The sequence below is a fragment of the Lonchura striata genome, chromosome 2 (assembly GCF_050655825.1).
Source record: "Lonchura striata isolate lonStrDom1 chromosome 2, ASM5065582v1, whole genome shotgun sequence".
NCBI lineage: Eukaryota > Metazoa > Chordata > Aves > Passeriformes > Estrildidae > Lonchura > Lonchura striata.
The window spans coordinates 68417417-68435185 of NC_140704.1; the positions used below are offsets into that span (position 1 = coordinate 68417417).

General features: G+C 36.9%; 1 protein-coding gene across 5 annotated transcripts in view; it reads right to left on the reverse strand.

Moving 5' to 3' along the window:
- The window catches only part of KIF13A (kinesin family member 13A), a 101373-nt gene that overhangs the window by 22003 nt on the left and 61601 nt on the right, over positions 1-17769 (reverse strand). For 3 of the 5 annotated variants that reach the window (XM_021553332.4, XM_021553325.4, XM_021553345.4), the window contains exons 12-19: positions 16559-16669; positions 15226-15360; positions 13903-14033; positions 12066-12152; positions 11792-11958; positions 6567-6777; positions 1989-2151; positions 1243-1383 (exon numbers count right to left, since the gene is read on the reverse strand). In XM_021553332.4, coding sequence (XP_021409007.1) covers positions 1243-1383; positions 1989-2151; positions 6567-6777; positions 11792-11958; positions 12066-12152; positions 13903-14033; positions 15226-15360; positions 16559-16669 — 1146 coding nt within the window. Of the gene's footprint in view, positions 1-1242; positions 1384-1988; positions 2152-6566; positions 6778-10638; positions 10762-11791; positions 11959-12065; positions 12153-13902; positions 14034-15225; positions 15361-16558; positions 16670-17769 lie in introns of all 5 variants that reach the window. The other 2 variants (XM_085571510.1, XM_085571509.1) reach the window with 1 other exon arrangement.

The window sequence follows — 17769 nt, forward strand, 5'->3', positions numbered from 1 at the left end:
TGCTGCTCTGGCTGCTGGCTACCACTACAAGGGTAAAGGGAAGGTGCAGGATGATTCCTACTTAAGTCAAGTGTTCAAATTACTCCCATAGAGCTGAGATCACACCTGCAGCATTCCCCATACAGCCACAAATAATTCATGCAGATTCCTAGCACAATATGCACTCCTCAGTGAATTTGTTAGTTCCTTCCCTTCCTCTCCTCTTCTGTCTTCAACACATGCATTTGACCTACGTGTTTCTATGTAGCACATAGAACACATGCATTATGGACGACATAGGTCATGGAAAGAATGATCCTGGCTCAGGCAGACATAATGTATTCAAACATGTGCTATCAGTTCTTACTAAAGTCAGCAGTAAAATCATCGTTGTCTTCAATGGGCACAGATGAAGTGCTTGACCTCCCCTGTGCAATGATTTTAGAGATTCCCATTGTCCCGTCCAAAGCATGTAACAAAGGCACAAGAGTTGTTCAAACATTTAAGAATTATTCTTGATACAAGTAATTTAGGTGTTTCCTAATAGCCACAAGAAAATAAGATATATTTCCTATGCACTTCTACCTGGATACTTAGATGATGTCTTCTGGAATACCAGATATCATATCTCTCTCTAGTAAACAAGGAAGTTTTTGGCAAATTTCATGCTTATCTGCTAAGGCTAATGTGCTACTTTAATTGTCACAAAACACCACTTGGTTTTGACAGAAATGCTGATGTAGACTAAGTATCTTCAATTTATTTCTTCCCTGCTTTAAGGCTGGGAAATATACAAATGAAATTAAAGACTATTTCATAGTTTAAAATAAAGTTTTATCACACTAGTATGTTCTGCACCTTAAGCAGCATCCTTGTCAGCTTTGACACATTAAATAATTTTATTTCTAATGCAGCTTGCTGCTTCCTTTCAGAGCTGGTGGTCATCTGCATGCCAGGTAAACATATGCTCTTAGTGGCATTGTGAGTCTCAGCACAATTATATCTGACATTAGCACACTTTAACATCTGAAAACACAAGTGAGATAGGACATACCTGTGTTTTATTATGCATGGGGATTTTGAATATTTAGTATTAGTCATACTGATTTTGTTCTGGGTTTTTGTTTGGGTTGGTTTTTTTTTTAATATAGTACCCTATTCTTTCATATACAAAGTCATTGCACTTGTTGTCTATAACAGATTAAAAAGGATATAAAGAAAACAAACTCAATCTTTGATCAATTTTAAAAATATATAAATTACCTCAGGAATTTTCTCCTTCCATTCTTGATAGAGGTCTCTCATGTCAATCAATTTGTTCTCCAGTTTCTCAATAGTCCACACTTGGGTACCTTTGCCTTTTCTTCTCACTTGAATTGCAGGCTCACTTACTATTGCACCCCTCTAAATCAGAAGAAAAAACAATCAGTGCAGCAAATGTGCATGTAAGTAGTTTAACTCTTCACTCAAACTGCATTCCTAGAAAGGAATAAAATACAGAACATACAGCTTCTCTCTGCATGCCAGTCATGCTACTTCCTCAGATATGGCATGGCCTATACACATCTCTGAGCATCCAGATCTCTTTATCCTTCTCAAACATGACCATTCCCACAGGAATATTAACACAATCAAAGCCCTTAGAATAAGCATATTATCCTAATTGGTATTGTATTTACAGCAGCACTGTAAAACCCTTTAAGACATAAAATTGTAGGAAACTGTAACAAAACCCATTACTTTCTTCAGACATAACTAAAATGCAGGTTCTGTAGGAACATATACTTCTGTTCATATGCATTGCACATATGGTGGCCACACACTTTAAAACAGCAAGAGCCATACTTAATGCTCCATTGCCATTTTTACTTACTCACTTTCAGTACATTAATCAGGCAGCACTTCTATTTTGTCTACACATAATCTAACAAAAGTAACGTTTTATTGCCTCAAGCTCTACAAAGTTTACTCACAAAGCTATGTTTTCCAGTATTCTTTGTTATCATTACCTTTTTGTTGGCACTGAGGTTTTCAGCAGGGATCTGAAGTGTTACTTGATAATCTGTTAGCTTACTCATTTCTTCTGCTAAGAAGTTTGCTTCTCTCACCAGAGTATTTGCCTTTACTATTTGCTCTCGAAGTTTAGCCAGGCTCTGTCGAAACAATTCATCCCTGTGGTGCAGTAGGTAACATGAAAAATACACAGAAACCTATTTCTATTATTGGAAAGCTGCAAGTAGAGGTGCTAACAAAGACTTTTCTGAAACAAGTTTAAGAGGAAATGCTGAGCAGCACTGTGTCAGTGAACACAAAACACTCGCACAATTTTACTGACGGAAAGCAGTGATCACATATTAAACAAACAAATTACTGTTGAGGCACGTCTAATACGGAGATGCCCAAATAAAAGGTCCCAGTAACAGAGGAGCTAGTACAGTGATGATTTGTTTAAAGCCCTGAAGACATTTCAAAATTTCAAGAAAAGAAATAATTGCAGCTGTCTTTGCCTTTAATCTGGAGTCCTGTTCCAAAGAATCTACCAGTCCCAACATGCTAGACTTCATCTTGATAAAACCTGTTCTTCCTAAGACCATAATGTTAGAACCTGCATTCACTGCAGGCCACAGCTCTGTATCACTCCAAGGGATCTGCAGTGACCACAGACCTCCTCCCACTTACTCAAGCATACACATTAAAAAAATATAAATAAAAAACACTTAAATCCTATTTACCCAAGGTATGTTTTAAGTAACAGATGGATGAGCACAGGTTAAAGTCTGTGCACTCAGTTTCTGGACAAATTCCAAAGAGGTTTCTCAGGTCTGTCTGAGCAAATCTACTCTAACAACACCTGGCAAACCTGCTATGACACACACTACACATACACCTGTGTACTAAGATATGCCCTCACCTGGGATTCTCATCTTTAAATTACCTTTTTAAATGATCATGATTATCCTCTGAGCAAAGTTCATTCTGCTTTTCTTTGTAATCTCAACAGCACTTTGTGTCTCATCACTTTATAAAGCTCAACATCAAACTTTGGATATTTCAGTCACCAGCTCTCCCCTATAGCCTTTTTATGTTAAGTCCTACTGAAATATGGTACATGTTGAGCACATACACTTCTCATTTCTATGAATCGCCTTAAATTATACACAACTCTAGGAGGAACAAGGGTCTTCCTATGAATACAGCCAAAGTTTGCCTGCTGCTAACATGACTCTCAGTCACCAACAGAATTCTAGTTGAGTGGCTATCTTTTTCCAAAAAATCCCAAGGAATTGATAATTCAAGCTGCACTCTGACAGTCCCCCGGTACCACAACCGAAATGGTAAACAACCAGCAGTGTTAGAAGCAGCCCTGAATTTTAGTGCTTTCAACATGCCAAAACATGCAGCTTTGTCTCTCTCGCATACGCCAGCCTAGGTTTGCAACAGTGGTGGGTTTTATTGGGCTGAAATAGCTGCTACTATCAGTGAGTTTTTAGCAACTTCCTCCATATCTCCTCCAAGCATTAGATGGAAAATTCCTTTTCCTCTGCTTCTGGTTTCTGTTATCCAGGCTATCAAAATTAAATAAGCAATTCCAGACCAGAGTGACACATTCCACAGTGAGCTATAATTCTGGATTCACCCGGCAAATTAAGGTACTCAAAAATTAATCACAAGTAAGTATTTGATACTGAGAGTGCACTACACCTACAGCCACTGTAAAACAACTGCCTAACTTGGGAAACAGAAGGCAGCTTTTATCTGTATGTGAGGGCTGGAAGAGCCACTGGATCCAACTACAGCCAGTCACTTCCTTAATCTGGGACACCAGCATCTGAAAAGCTTTTTGGGAGGCTCCTACACCAATATTAACTAGATTCTTGAGAAAGGAATGGTTTAAGACTATAAGGCAAACTTACAAGTAACTCAACCAATTATTATGGACAGTTCTTATAACAGTTGCATTTTTCTGCATACAGCTGTGCTAGAACCCTTCCAAAAAGTTAAGGAAAAAATAAAAAGGATTTTTTAATTCTCACTACATTAAACATCTGACAAGCTCCACTAGGGTATTAATTGGAGCAAATACTCATTGAACATGAAATCCTGAAATAACTGACACTCACCACCACCCCAACAAATAAAATTTGTCCAAAGTTACAATGGGTTAACTTTATGCCAACAGGATTTAACACCAGGCCAGGTATCATGTGTCCTTCCACAGTCAACAGAAAGTGGGAATACCCCCTGTGCAATGTGTTCCAGCTGATCTGACAGATACAGCCACATGACCAATCTGATACCTATCAAATTAATTTTGCTGGCTGATCCAGTAGAGCTCAGCTTCATTTGCAACAGCAACAGAGAGACAGCTAAAAATTGCACCAATCAAATCCCCTGCAATCTAGACTCTCTGAACTTTTACACATATTTCATATCCAGTCTTCCCATTCTTCCTAGGATTTCTTGACCTCTGGCCAGTTGGCTGGTAAACATCCTCTCAGCAACATGTTGCCATGCTTTTACAGCAGAAACCACTCCAAGATTTTTTTCTGGTTTATTTTTTAAGATGATCTGTTTTTTTTTCCTCTTTTTTCAGCAGCCAAAACCTCTTCTAGAACTACAAATAAGTAAAAAGCATACCTAAGAGGATCCTCTGAAGGACAGGAAACTGATAATGGGTTCTTCCAGAAAACTGCTTATTCAATGGTCACCAAAACATTATCAGACTCTTCATTAATTGCTCCAAAGAGAATCCATTCTCCTTTTCTTTACAATGCAGCAAAGTACAGGCTTCAAGCAGTTCAACAGTTATACAGAGTAAAGCATTCACCCATGAAATTCAGAGGCAAAACTTCTTGTTCAAAGCACAGCTCCTCCTCAGAAACATCTAACAACTACTGAGAAATGAAAGCTGGTGGAACACTTAGTCTTGATATCACTCCAGATTCTCTTTTTTGTGATTACTTAGTTATTGTGTTTAATCTTAAGCAAATCAATTACCATTTGCTCTTTGCAGCCCCCAAGGACAGGCAAGTTTTTTGCTACTCCCTTTTCCCTTCTGCTGCATCTTTCTAGAGGTACTGCCTCCCCTACCAGTAAGCCCAGTTCTCTGCTGCTGCAGTATGTTATCAATGATTTCTTGAGGACCTTGCTGTGCCCAAAGCAGTTCTAAATACAAAGACCTCCAGCTAATGCATTTCTCACTCTGCACTCCTTGTGCAGCCCTAAAAGAGTCTGTAAATCCCAACCATGACTCTGCAACATTTTACATTCAGATTCCAGTGATTCTGTTTTTAACTTTTACAGGGGCAAACAATTATTTTAATTAATGTTGAATCATAGAACTGCTTCTCCCTACACTTGCCATGAAAAACATTCTAGTCATCACTGGTCAACAGTTAGCTATTTGTTTAGGTTTTTTTCCCAGGCCGAACTGGGCATAAATTGCAAAACAAAATCTTGCACAAAAACTAAACCAAGATCTGTTCTCTTCTATATCTGACACTCTCAACTGAAAGCTGCAAAACAATCTTCACTATCTTGGTTTAGATCCCTCTTGTAAATTGATTTGGTTTTTTAATAGTGAAGAATGAAGCAAAAATAATTACATAAAAAAGAGCACGCAAACTCACTACATGTAGAGAAACAACCACGGAGTGAATAAGAACGCTTCTGTTTTAAAAGAAACAGATGAAATAAATTTATAAGAAACCTGTTAGAACATCTAGGCATTCTTCCTGCTAAATTAGCCCCATGACAGAACACTCACTGGTATTCAGAAAACTTAAATCATCCTGGTTGCTGCCCCTTGAACTTCTCTCCATGGAGCTGGCATCCTTCTCTCCTCAATGACAGCAAGAGCAAGCTTTTTCCATTGTCAAAATGCAGGCACTCTTCTCACATTTTCCTAGACTGCATTTCAACTGTTCCCACAAACCTCATGATGGTCTTTCACAAAGGCCGTGTTCAGGAGCCTGTTATTCCTTTGCAAAGAGGCCGATTCACCTCACAGCAAGCCTTTAAAACTTCCTAAGAAGCTCAATGAGAGCAATTCTCTGCTAAAGCTGGGCTTACTTTTAGAAACACATACGTAAAAACATATACGGTTCCCGATTCTCTGTATTTTTTGTGGGTTTTTTTGATTGCAAAATATTACTGCTTTCACTGTATATGGACAAAACACAATACTCCTTACTGGACTCTTTAGTCTTAGCTGACAAATTTACCTGTCTGCACTATTCTTTTCTTTTTTTCATGAACTAAAACAATAATTGCTACACCAAACATTTTATAAGCAGGTTTCAAGTTTAAAAAAAAAGAAAAAACAAACAGACAAAAAGCAAACCACAGAAAACCAACCTATAATAATGCTCAAAAAAAGCTAAATTTTTATGCCTATTGTGTGTTAAATTTTGCACATGTTAAACATCACAATTCAGCCCTAAAGAAAATGCTAATGCTTTGGTGGAAGTGCAGATCTTATTCTGTACATCAACTCCACAAAAAGTGTGGATTTTGGATGCAAGGTTCCAGCCACATCTTTCACCATTTGTAGTTCTTACTACTTTGTTTAACTCCGGAATTCTCACCTCTCCTCTGTCCAGAGATTGACTTTCTGCTGTGCAGCCTGAGCAGTGTAGGCGAGCCTGTCGCTGCCGTGCGGGTGCTGCCTTTCGGGGGAGAGCTGCTGCCGCAGCAGCTCCAGCTCGCGCTCGTACATCACCCGCTGCTCCTCCAGAGCACTCCGCTTCTCCTCCAAGTACTGCTTCTCCAAGATCTGGACCACATTTTGTACTGGGTCTAAAAAGAAGGGAAGGGGGGAAAAAGAGGAAAAAAACCCATAGAAAACGTGAGAAAATGTCATTTTGGCATTACAGGATACCTATTCTTTAGTTGGTAACAGCAATCAACATGCCCCAGGAGACTGCAAACACAAATTGCATCCTAAAGCAGAAGCCAAATTATTAAATATTGCATTAAATAGATAAATCCAAACTAAAATTAAAAAAAAACAAATGGCATGCAAAAGGCTGAAACAACGGTTGAGAACTGTGTCTATTACACATTTAAGTGCTATGTAGTTATAATATATTCCAGAATCCCAGTAGGAAAAAAGAAATGGATGGAAAAGGAAACAAATTAAAAGAAAACAAAGCAAAACACAAGGGAAGATGATGTTAACCAAAGAAGGAAACAACTTAAGGAAGTAAAAAGCAATGTACTTTCTCTGTTTTGGCAGAGAATGAAGCATGTTGGAGAGCTGCAGATGAAAACCGAGACAAACAAATGGTCTGGCTGGTCACACATCACACTGCACTAATGTGCTGCACAGCACTGAGGCAGACAAAATATGTCCAGGGGGGACCTTCTGCATTTAGCTTTACAAACCACATTTCATCTCAGTATCAACACAGAATAAATACCTGTTTGAATATTCTATCCTGAAAAAACTGCTTGTGGCAATCAGCTAGGGATAAATCTGAAGTGCATTCAAATTAATGAAATATTAATCTCTCTGTTCCCGATCTTAGGTCCAATGCCAGCCTGTGCCTCTGAAAGAGCCATTTAATAGAGCAAGCTCTGTGTACTACCAGTATATATACTTGGTTCATGCACATATCTCTGAAAGCTCAAATACAGCAAAAAAAGTGGTTTGCAAGAGGACCATCTAGATGACTGAGTGACAGCACACCACCCAATAGATTGCTGATTCAGAATGCCACAAGAGGAAGGGAGGGGAGTTCTGAAGCTGGAGTGCTGGACTGTTAGAGAAAGCAATACTGCAGCTCTGTGACATGCCAGGATTTTCAAATGCAAAGAACTTTAGCTTTAAAATAACTGTTTATGATACCTCTTTTATTTCATTATTAAACTGAAAAAAAAATAAAAAAAAGGAGTTGCTGCAACTTTTAGGGATGCCAGTCTATTGCAAAGGAGGGAGAAAAATAAACCTAGATTTAATTACACTGTCCCATTTTGTGACTAGAGGTGTGCCACTCAAAAAAAACCCCACAAAACTAAGAAACACATCTGTGTGATTTAGTTATAAACCATCTGCTCTTTGCTTTTTGCAAACACTTCAAGTTGCTTCCATGGCCTTATTAATGGAAGAAATCACTGGCTTCAAACCAAAGGCATAATAAATACCACCACAATGGTAAATATAAAGCACAAAGTTAAAAATCAGTCAGTATAAATAGCAACCAAATAGCAAACTAGTGATGCATAAAAATGTCTTAAAATAACTAGAAATACTACTTTTTAGTACATGACATTCTCAGAAAGAAGTTAGCTATTATTAGCTTTTAAACAGTTCAACAAAAAACCCTGACTTAACCAAGTTCTAAATTTCTGGACTACAAACCAAGTTATTAATCTTCATCTGCACCATCATGATCCTCCTAACTCCTCCAGATAACACCATGCTTTGCTGCATAATTCTCCAAAACAATTTCAGTTATTTATAAGAATGTTTGAGAAAATCAGGTATTACGCAGATGATAGAGACATGGAAGAAATTAAAATCCCTCCATTGTGTTTGCAAACACAGGAAATTAATCTAAGGCTGACTCATTAAGATGAGACTTTCCTAAATGGCTCAAAGAGCAGCTATGAGTTCAAGAAGCAGATTTTTTTAATAAAAGTAAACTTTTCAGCCACTTAGATTTACATGATCGCAACAACCATAGGATCAAATTACACCATGGTAAGTATTTGAAACAAAATACAAGAATCTAGTATAAAACTTTCCAATTGCAACATAATCCTGTACTGCTTGGGAAAAAAAGAAAAAAAGGTGGATTCTGCTTGTAATGTAAAACAAATTCAGTCTTAGAAAACTTTTTAATTTAGCTTTTGAAAGAGTTTACTAAGAACAGCTTTATAGCTGTCACAGGAAAAAAAAATATAGTGTGAGTTATAAACTATCTAGGTAGAATTTGAAGAAATAAGCAGTCAAGATTTTTTACAATTCAAAAGAGCTATAATAGTGTTTAAATTAAACACCATGTTCTGCAATTTTGGATTCCTCATGCAAAGTCAAATAACAAAGGAAGATTCTACCCAGTGTCTGCCAAATACACAGCAAATTTCATACAGCGTTAGAAGTTCCAAGTCCCAATCCTTTACATATTTATATGACAAGAGTTCAATGACCCTGAAAAAATATTCATATGCAGTTAATCCCCTGCAAAATCATACACTACTTACACAGAATATAAAAATATATTTTTTTTCATAGAATGAGCAGCATTTATTATCTTGCTACAATGTCATTTAATTCACATATGGAATCTGTTAATCCAGTCACACTGATGCTGAATAAATTCCCTAACATTACTTGCAAGTATATTTGTCTAAGCAGGTTAGAAAAGGGTTACGACACAGGCTGCTTTGCTAAATTTTATGAAAATCCTCTCCCTGAACTGTAACAGTTTTGTTTGCTAAAATGAGAAGCTGCCTAACCTAATCACATTGTTTACTTAACCACTGCACAGTATACAAGAATAAAGTAAACTTCTTTGATGCATTCTGTGTTTGACCAGCATCACAAATTAGCAGTACAAAGCTGATCTGACAGAATCCCACAGAGAAAGTTAACATGCTGAAGGAAGGAAAAAATCAGGATGTTTTCTTTACAGCAGTTTTCAAAGTTACACGTTTTTCTCAGAGGTTCTTTGGAGCCAGATGGAGTCTGTGACACTGTTGTAGTGGTTATATGCCATAAAAACAAATGTGTTTGCGCCCTAGAGAAGCCAGGATATTTATTTAAAGAGGATTATAATTCTCAAACAAATCCAGGGGGAGGGAAAAATCCAAAAACCAAAACAAAGGAAAACCAAACCCTCTTGCTTTTGGGCTGTATCTATACAAGATTATAAAATAATTATCTAACCAAATTTTTCAAATACCTCTTCATTCCCCCTCTTAGGACTTCCCCAGAGAATATGTATAATAGCATTAACAGTCTTCAGTCATTTAGTTATTTCTTCCTCCTTACTCATATTTATTTTTCATTTTAAAGAAGAATAAATAAATGGTACTGTAACAAAGCTGCTTCACTTCTTACACAACAAACTGAAAGCCTGTGAGAAAAAAGGTACTTTAGCTATACCACTGAGAAAGTGCTGCTAGGTTCTGTTTATCTAACTTCAAATCAAAAGAGCAGGTTATGATCTTCACAGTCACTTGTTTTGTCAGCATTTTATTATCACTAACTACTCCAATTTAGTTAAGCAACACCTATGTGGGAGTGAGCAGAAGCAGCAGAAACTGGGATGTGACCCTTCTGAAACAGTGTGATGACTACAAACACTTGTTCTGCAGTAGGGAAGAAAGAGCTTTAAGGAACAGCAAGGTCCGAAACTGTTCTTGACCAAGACACAGAAAGCAACCAACCAAAACAAAAACTGATTTGGACCACAATCGGAAAAGCTTACTGAACTAAAATGTAAAGACACTTGGAATGTTGTGAACAATTGTTTCAATCAGCTGGATAACATATGAAAACCAAAAATGTGACCCACTGTTCAAAGAACACTGACTCATTATAGACTGATACACTTGAGTCAAATCTTCAGTTAGTAACAAGCAGATCAAGCATCAATTAATGCTTTCAGACTTTTCCAGCAGCCTCATGCACAAGCCAATTGAGTTCAAAACCTTTGTCCCAGTTTTGGCACAGATATGGGATGGTCTGAGGCCTTAAAACAGGCAACAGAGTCTTCACAAGGGATGACAACACTGAAGACCACCATGATGGCAGATTCATCTGAAATTCATCTCCTGGTATGAGTGAACCATAATGAGATTATTTCTGTTATCACACAGAAGTTTCATATCAATTTAAGTGACCTGATCCTGTAACTCACACAAGCAACCTCATTAAAAATTAAAATGTAAAAAACCTACAAAGTATTGCTGTATCAAATACATGAAAAGATGAAGAAAGGAGGACAGAAAACAATGAACCACCATCTATTGTGTCTTCTTGATCAGGGACCAAACCCTAAGGTATTTGCCTCTCTTTAAAACACCTGCACAAAGCATTCCGTAGTTTACCAAGTTTTTCAGCATTTCTTTATACTCTATTGCATCACATGAACTATAACCTGCCATCTGGAAATCATGAAAAAGCCATATTGTTTTATATACACCATACCATTATTTTATCTATATTGTATCTTATTGTGTTGTTCCAAAAAAGCATCACAATTTGTTTTAACAAAGATGAAATTAAATATTGAGAGTGATCAAGAGTGGAAAAACAAGCTGGTATTTGCTTATTGCTTTGTTAACATTTTAATGTTTTTTTAATAAGGTTTAAATGGTGTCAGTAACATTTGATACAAAAAGGAGGATGAGCCATATATGGTGCATCTCCCCCTTTTTTCTATAGTAACTTGCAAAACCAAGGACTTAGTAAAATTCAATGATCATTTCACAGGCATATGGTTACAACTCAGCTGCACTATAAAAGAGAGCAGAGGTACAGATAAAATCGTGTCAGGGCACAAACCAACTACTAACCCGTGTGTGTATTTATACCTACGTGTGCATATTGTTTTTACATATATATATATATATGCATATATATATGTATATATACACACATATATTTGCACACTTTATTCAACTATATCTAACACTAAATTTATTTAACTATATTTAACATTGTTTCTGTACAATATCTTATCCTGAAAATCCTCCAAATACCCCTGGAACAAGTGTATTGTTTGTTTTACCCAGAAATTGAGTTCCAGGCTGAATTTGTTACACAGTCCAAAAGAACATTTTTATCTGACAGTTGCCTTACCATTGCTATTCAGTGTCTTCATAATAACTTCCATTTGTGCAAACTCGTAGTTGTAGTCTGGCTCTGAAGAAGCTTCACTAGCTGCATCCAGATCATGCTCTCCTAAGGAAGTTTCTTTCTCAAGGTCTTTCAGCCAATCTCTGCGTTTCCTCTTTGGTAAATTGATTCTGAGTAAAGATGGAAATTTAGTTTATAAAAAAAAATATCTAGAACAATGAAAGGAAAAAAATTAGACTGGATGTAAAATGGGTGGAATATAAACATCAACTATTACCTAAAAAAGTGGTTGTTTCCCCATAATATTCTATCTCCATGCCATAACTGAGTGGCTGAACATACCAGTGCACCATTTACACAGGATCTGAAAGAAAAAAATACAACTCTGGTGAAATCTTGAAAATAAAAGATTGAAGAGCTGTTTCTCCCATCTACTGACACTCACTTGTATCATATGGTACCAAACCAGCTAAGTTCTCATGAAAGGATCAATGGGAAAGTTACTGGTCTGATTTCTATTGTCAGAATCAGCACCTTTCTCCTCTGGCTTTGGCTGGTACAACTCTTCCGTAAACATACAGATGGGGTTGATTTTGCTTGCAAAGTTTTCTTTAAATGCCTGTTTCTCAAACTGGGTCACTGCCTGTTTCTTATAAAGTCCTGACATAAATGTATGCAAATCCTACTGATAGAGTTCTCCAAGATATAACTTAGTCAACACTGAGTTGTAAAACATGCTGTTAACATATTCGGCATTCACGCGCAAGAAAAGATTCTTAGATCCAAATTTTATTCTTTCAATAAATGGAGTCTCTATTATTAACAAGGGTCTATTTTTGTGAACATCTGGTATACTGCTGTATTTCTTTGTAGGTTTCTTTGTATTTAAGTTTCAGTCACAAAATGGGAAAAATTGAGCTGTTGAACTTTTGCATGTGTGAGTCACAAAGCAGAGCATTTTATCTGAAAGGGGAAAAAATTTCAGTAAAATGAAAAAGGCTTTTCAGATACAGCACTCTCATTTCAGCAGTCTCTCTCATGTAAGTCAACACAAACACATAAGCATTTCATTTTAAATCACATCTTTATTTAACTTTTTTCAATGAAATTCTGGTAGCTAAATTTCTGTTGCTACTCATATCTTAAGAACAGTTAATTAAGCATTGCAGATCAGCCATGAGTAAAACAAAATATATTTTTTCCACTGACATGTGCCCTTGTTCCTGCCAGTCAAAATGACTGATTTCCAGTACAGTAACTCTACCACCACAAGCCTGAACCCCATCTGTTTGAAATTTTGTACTGTAGGCTGCAAATGAAAAATGCAAATGCATTTTACTGAAGGAAGAATGAAAGAAATCAGATTTTTTTATGTGTATCTCAAACTTCTGTTTCTCATTCTAATACTAATCTGTACATTATTTAGATACTCAAATTTCAGACAAGCAGCATGACTGTTAACTAGGACAAAGGTACTGCTTTATCACATGCTATTGGAGATCAAGTGACAAAGACATTTACAATTCCACCCAAGGAGCCACAGTGGCCCTGGGATGAAAAAAGATTAAAATACAGAAGTAGAAACAAAAGGTGAAGTGTTACTTTACACTGCAGACACAACAGTAATCAAGGATTTAGAAAATAATTCAGACCTTTAAAGCACTTCTTCCTCACAAAATATTGAACTTTACAACAGGAACTATTCAAGAGGCACCATTTATTCTCTGCCATCAGGACATAGGCTGCAGTCCCATCACACAAGCCAGGACAGCCAGCAGCATCTCAGGGATTTCATTACAACCCAAGATACAGACAGGCAATGGCCCCTCACTCCTACCAAATACCTTCTCTAGATGGATTATTCCGAGCCATACCATGGATAGCCTGTTGCCCTGCAGAGTGGGTGGGTGGGCATTCACACATGCAGGGAAATCTTAGTTTTAATCACCAGATTTCCCTCTGAGTACCTGTTTAAGTCAACTGTATTGAAAATACTCATTGATCAGAACATAAAGGTACTTCTGTATGTGCAAAATAAAAATGTATGAAAATCACTATCTGTCAAAGAAAAGCAAATTTCCATTTCAATGGAAAGTGCTGCTGATCTTCCTTACCTTGCATTATCTTTTGGTGTGAGTGTAACTTCTCCATCTAAAGCAATATCAATCTCACAGTGTTCTGGCTGGATTCCTATACCAAAGAGCTGTATATCCTGAGAGGTATCTGCACCAACTCTTGTGTGATCCTAGAAAACAAGCTGTTACTAAGAGACAAGCAAACCACCACTGTTGACATAACTAAGAAAATATTAGCTGAAGTGCTGAGACTGCACAGTTTGTGTGTCTGTCCAGCAGAAATGGTGCCACAGCAGATCTGAAGACTGCAACAATTACACACAAAGTGTTGTCCTGCCCTGAACTTCATCTTCATACAGTTTTAGCTAAAGCAAAATAAAGCGGTTGACTCACAAATTCTGATTTGAAAGTATTCTCATATTATACCTGCATGCATACATTAAACACAAAAACCAGAAGAAAACCAATCATGTCATATAGGTATAATTAAGAGAACAGCATGGATAGTAAAATAAGATACAGAGTTCCCTGCTTTTCAGAAAACAGCTGTAAGCTATACAGCAACTCAACTAAACATACTATTCTCTACATAATTCTAAGTCACATTTTATGTTCTGCTGAAATAGTTTATTTTGTTAGTGTTTGAGAGGTTGTGTTTTATTTGCTAATGTTCAAATACTGAAGCCCTCCTTCAGCTATCAAAGCAGAAGAGTAGCTATAAAAATAAGACAAAATAGTCTTTCATATATTATTGACAAGCAGCTCACATTTCCCTACAAACCTACTAGGTTTGTATTTGACACTTCTTCACTCTAGCATGGGAAATGCAAAACAGAATAGTATGAAAGCTAACGACACTGGGAAAATAGATTTCTGCAAATTTTTAGCAGTGTTTTTCTTAACCCCCTCTCTGATAAGCTTTCCTGTCATTGAAGACCATGTTATTCTTACTGATTACTACTGAACATCATCTCTTTATGATTAAGTCTTCACATTTAAAGCAATTCCTAGCTCACTAACAAAAAGGAGCATCTACTATGAAGCTCCTGCTTGAAGTTCAGGCCAGAAGACCACTGGCCAGGCACATCCTGTCTGGAAAAGCTAGAATTTGATTTTGATCTCAACACTGGCCCATACTGAGCATTTCTCCTGCTGTTGGCAATCAGGAGATCAATTAGGAAAACAGTGAAGCTGAACTGCAGGGAGCTGAACTGAAGGGAGAACAAAAGCCTTAACAGTAGGAGGAGGCCTACCCTATTTTGCTGCAGCAAAAAAAATCTACATCCCCCTGAGAAAATTAGAGCTAGAAATTCAAAGCAAGTGTCCTTCCATTCTGTGTACATATCCTGTTCACAACCTTACCTTTAAATAGTAAACCAAAAGCTCATTGAGAGCAGGGTCTGCATTCAAGTTCACCAGGTAACACTTGTCATCTCCAACCTTGATACCTGAAGACTCGAGGGAGATTCCCATGCTCTCCAGCTGTCTTTGCCTCTCCTGCCAGCACAAAAATAGGTTAATCTTGCCTGCTGCAATATGTAGGGACAAGCACAGAGCAACTAAAGCTGAAGATGCACGTGTTGAGTATGCATTCTGTATATCACCACCAGACACAGGTACCATAAGGTCAGGAGAATTTCTTTTTACACACCAACCATAAAAAGTTAGAAGTAATCCTCAAACATCTGCCTCCCCAAAATGGAGCTTAATTAAGCAGTCCTATTAAATTTATTAGACTTACCTACACAGCTCTATTGAGTTTATTAAACCTATATATTTAAGTAACACAATGTGGCTTCAAGTCTCTATGTTAGTAAAAAATGAAACCCAGTTCAAATTACTTCAAAGATAATCGTAGTCATAGCTGATTTAGAAAATAGCATGCCACAGTTTAGGCTTATTCTTTTGCAGTTTTATTATTAATTCAGCTAAAGCACTTACTTGGTCATGTGAGTTTTTTGTTGTTTTGTTTTTGTTTGTTTGTTTGGTTTTGTTTTGTTTTTGTGGTGGTTTTTAGTGGGTTTTTTTTTTGTTTTGGTTTTTTGGTTTTTTGCTGGTTAGGTTTGGATTTTCCCCTCACCCCTTCTTTTCTTTTTTTTAAATTTATTTAAACAGTGTTTGTACCAAAATATGCTTCTGGAACATTAGGACTAGATAGAGAAACCAACACCATTTATTCTTCAAGCTATAGATGGAGGCAATGATGGAAGAATACACTAGAATCCAGAAGGGTTTTTTAAAAATAATAATAAACAAACATTAATGACTACAGGTACACATTTTCCTTTTCTGGTAAGAAATCACTAAAAGCAAAAGTAACAAATACCATCCACAATTGTGATCCCTCTATAATTCTTCAGTGCTTAGTCACTTCAAGGGAAACACGTCCATGGTCCCACTGCAGTCTTACAAATAAATGAGCTGCCCAAACATACTTTGATGTTTTATTTTAAAATCAAATACTGGCTTTTATCAATACTATCATGACACCACTAGATTAAGGCTAATAAAATCTAGACTCTAAAGAATAACCAACAAACAGATGAACCCACCCCAGAAGCAAGGGGAGAAGAAAAAATTCACAGACATTTTAATGCAGTGGTGGGAAAACATCATAGTCCACTAAAGTTCATGAAGCTCAGCTGACTACTACTATATGAGTATCTGGCTTTCCTCCTAAAAATTTCTGAAGTACCTGTGCAATTTCTTCTGTTTTCCTTAGCTTTTCTTCCCAGGTGACTGTCAGCTCTTTTATTAGTTTTTCTGATTCTTCCAATTTTTCCTTCAGTTCTGGTGCCTTCATGGCCTAAAAGGTAGAAATTAGCAAAAAACCTCAGCTACTCTTACTACTGTGACATCTGCTTGCACAAGGGACTTGAACACAGCAACATAATATCAAATGAAACAAGCATAGAGTTTTACTACGTCTCCAAGTTTTTCAAGGTAGAAGAAGTTGAAGAAATAGGAAGAAGAAGAAATAGGAGGAGAAGAACAGAAGCCACCTTTGTTGGATCCAGATCTCAAGTAGCTGAAGATTGACATAGCTCCAGAGCTCATGGTAAGAATAAAAATCTCTGGGCCTGGCCACTCAAACTTCATTGTATTAAAATATGTGAATATTTAAAAACTTTAATTCCTAGCTGTCTGAAGTTCAAGTGCAACATCTTTTTTCCAACAGTAGTTTCAAACACAAATCCCTTTAGACATTTAGCCTTCCATCCTATCCTGGTTTTTTAACTGTTCTTAGAGTTGCATTAAAGCTTTCAGATTGACCCTGCTGATTACCTTCAGAGGAAGGCATGTTCTGGAGCTAACACAGGCTTCTCATTTCGTAACAGGAAACAAAAGGAAAGGGCTTGAAGATGTCCAGTGCCAAGTAACAATTCAACAGGTTGGCCTATAACCCTATATAGCTGTTTTTAACAGAAGGTAGATGAGAAAACACTTAACAAAATAATTAGTAAGACTTTGGACACCTTCCTACTGATTGTGTTCAGCTGCAGCCTGCCAATATGCTACAATACTGTTTTACAAATTAAAATAAGGGCTTAGAACAGGGTTTTATTTATGAAAAAAGTGAATGGCTCCCTTTCCTTAAAGATTTTCCCATTTCACTCTATAAGGAAGTGTTCACATGAATAACACTATTCTTTAAATGATGAAGAAATTTAAACACATTTACCCTCAAGCACAGTGCTGTTCCTTTTCTATCAGTATTTTGTGTCCTTCCGGAAAAGATAAAAAATATTTTCCAACAGTTTAAGCACCTAATTTGTTCAGATATCTGGGATACCAAATAAACTATCCTACCTGGATACTTACTATAGTCTTCAAATAGAAGTATAAATCTAAGATAAGCATCAATCACACTGCGTCAACTATTAAGGCAGTGAAGCAAATTGTTGA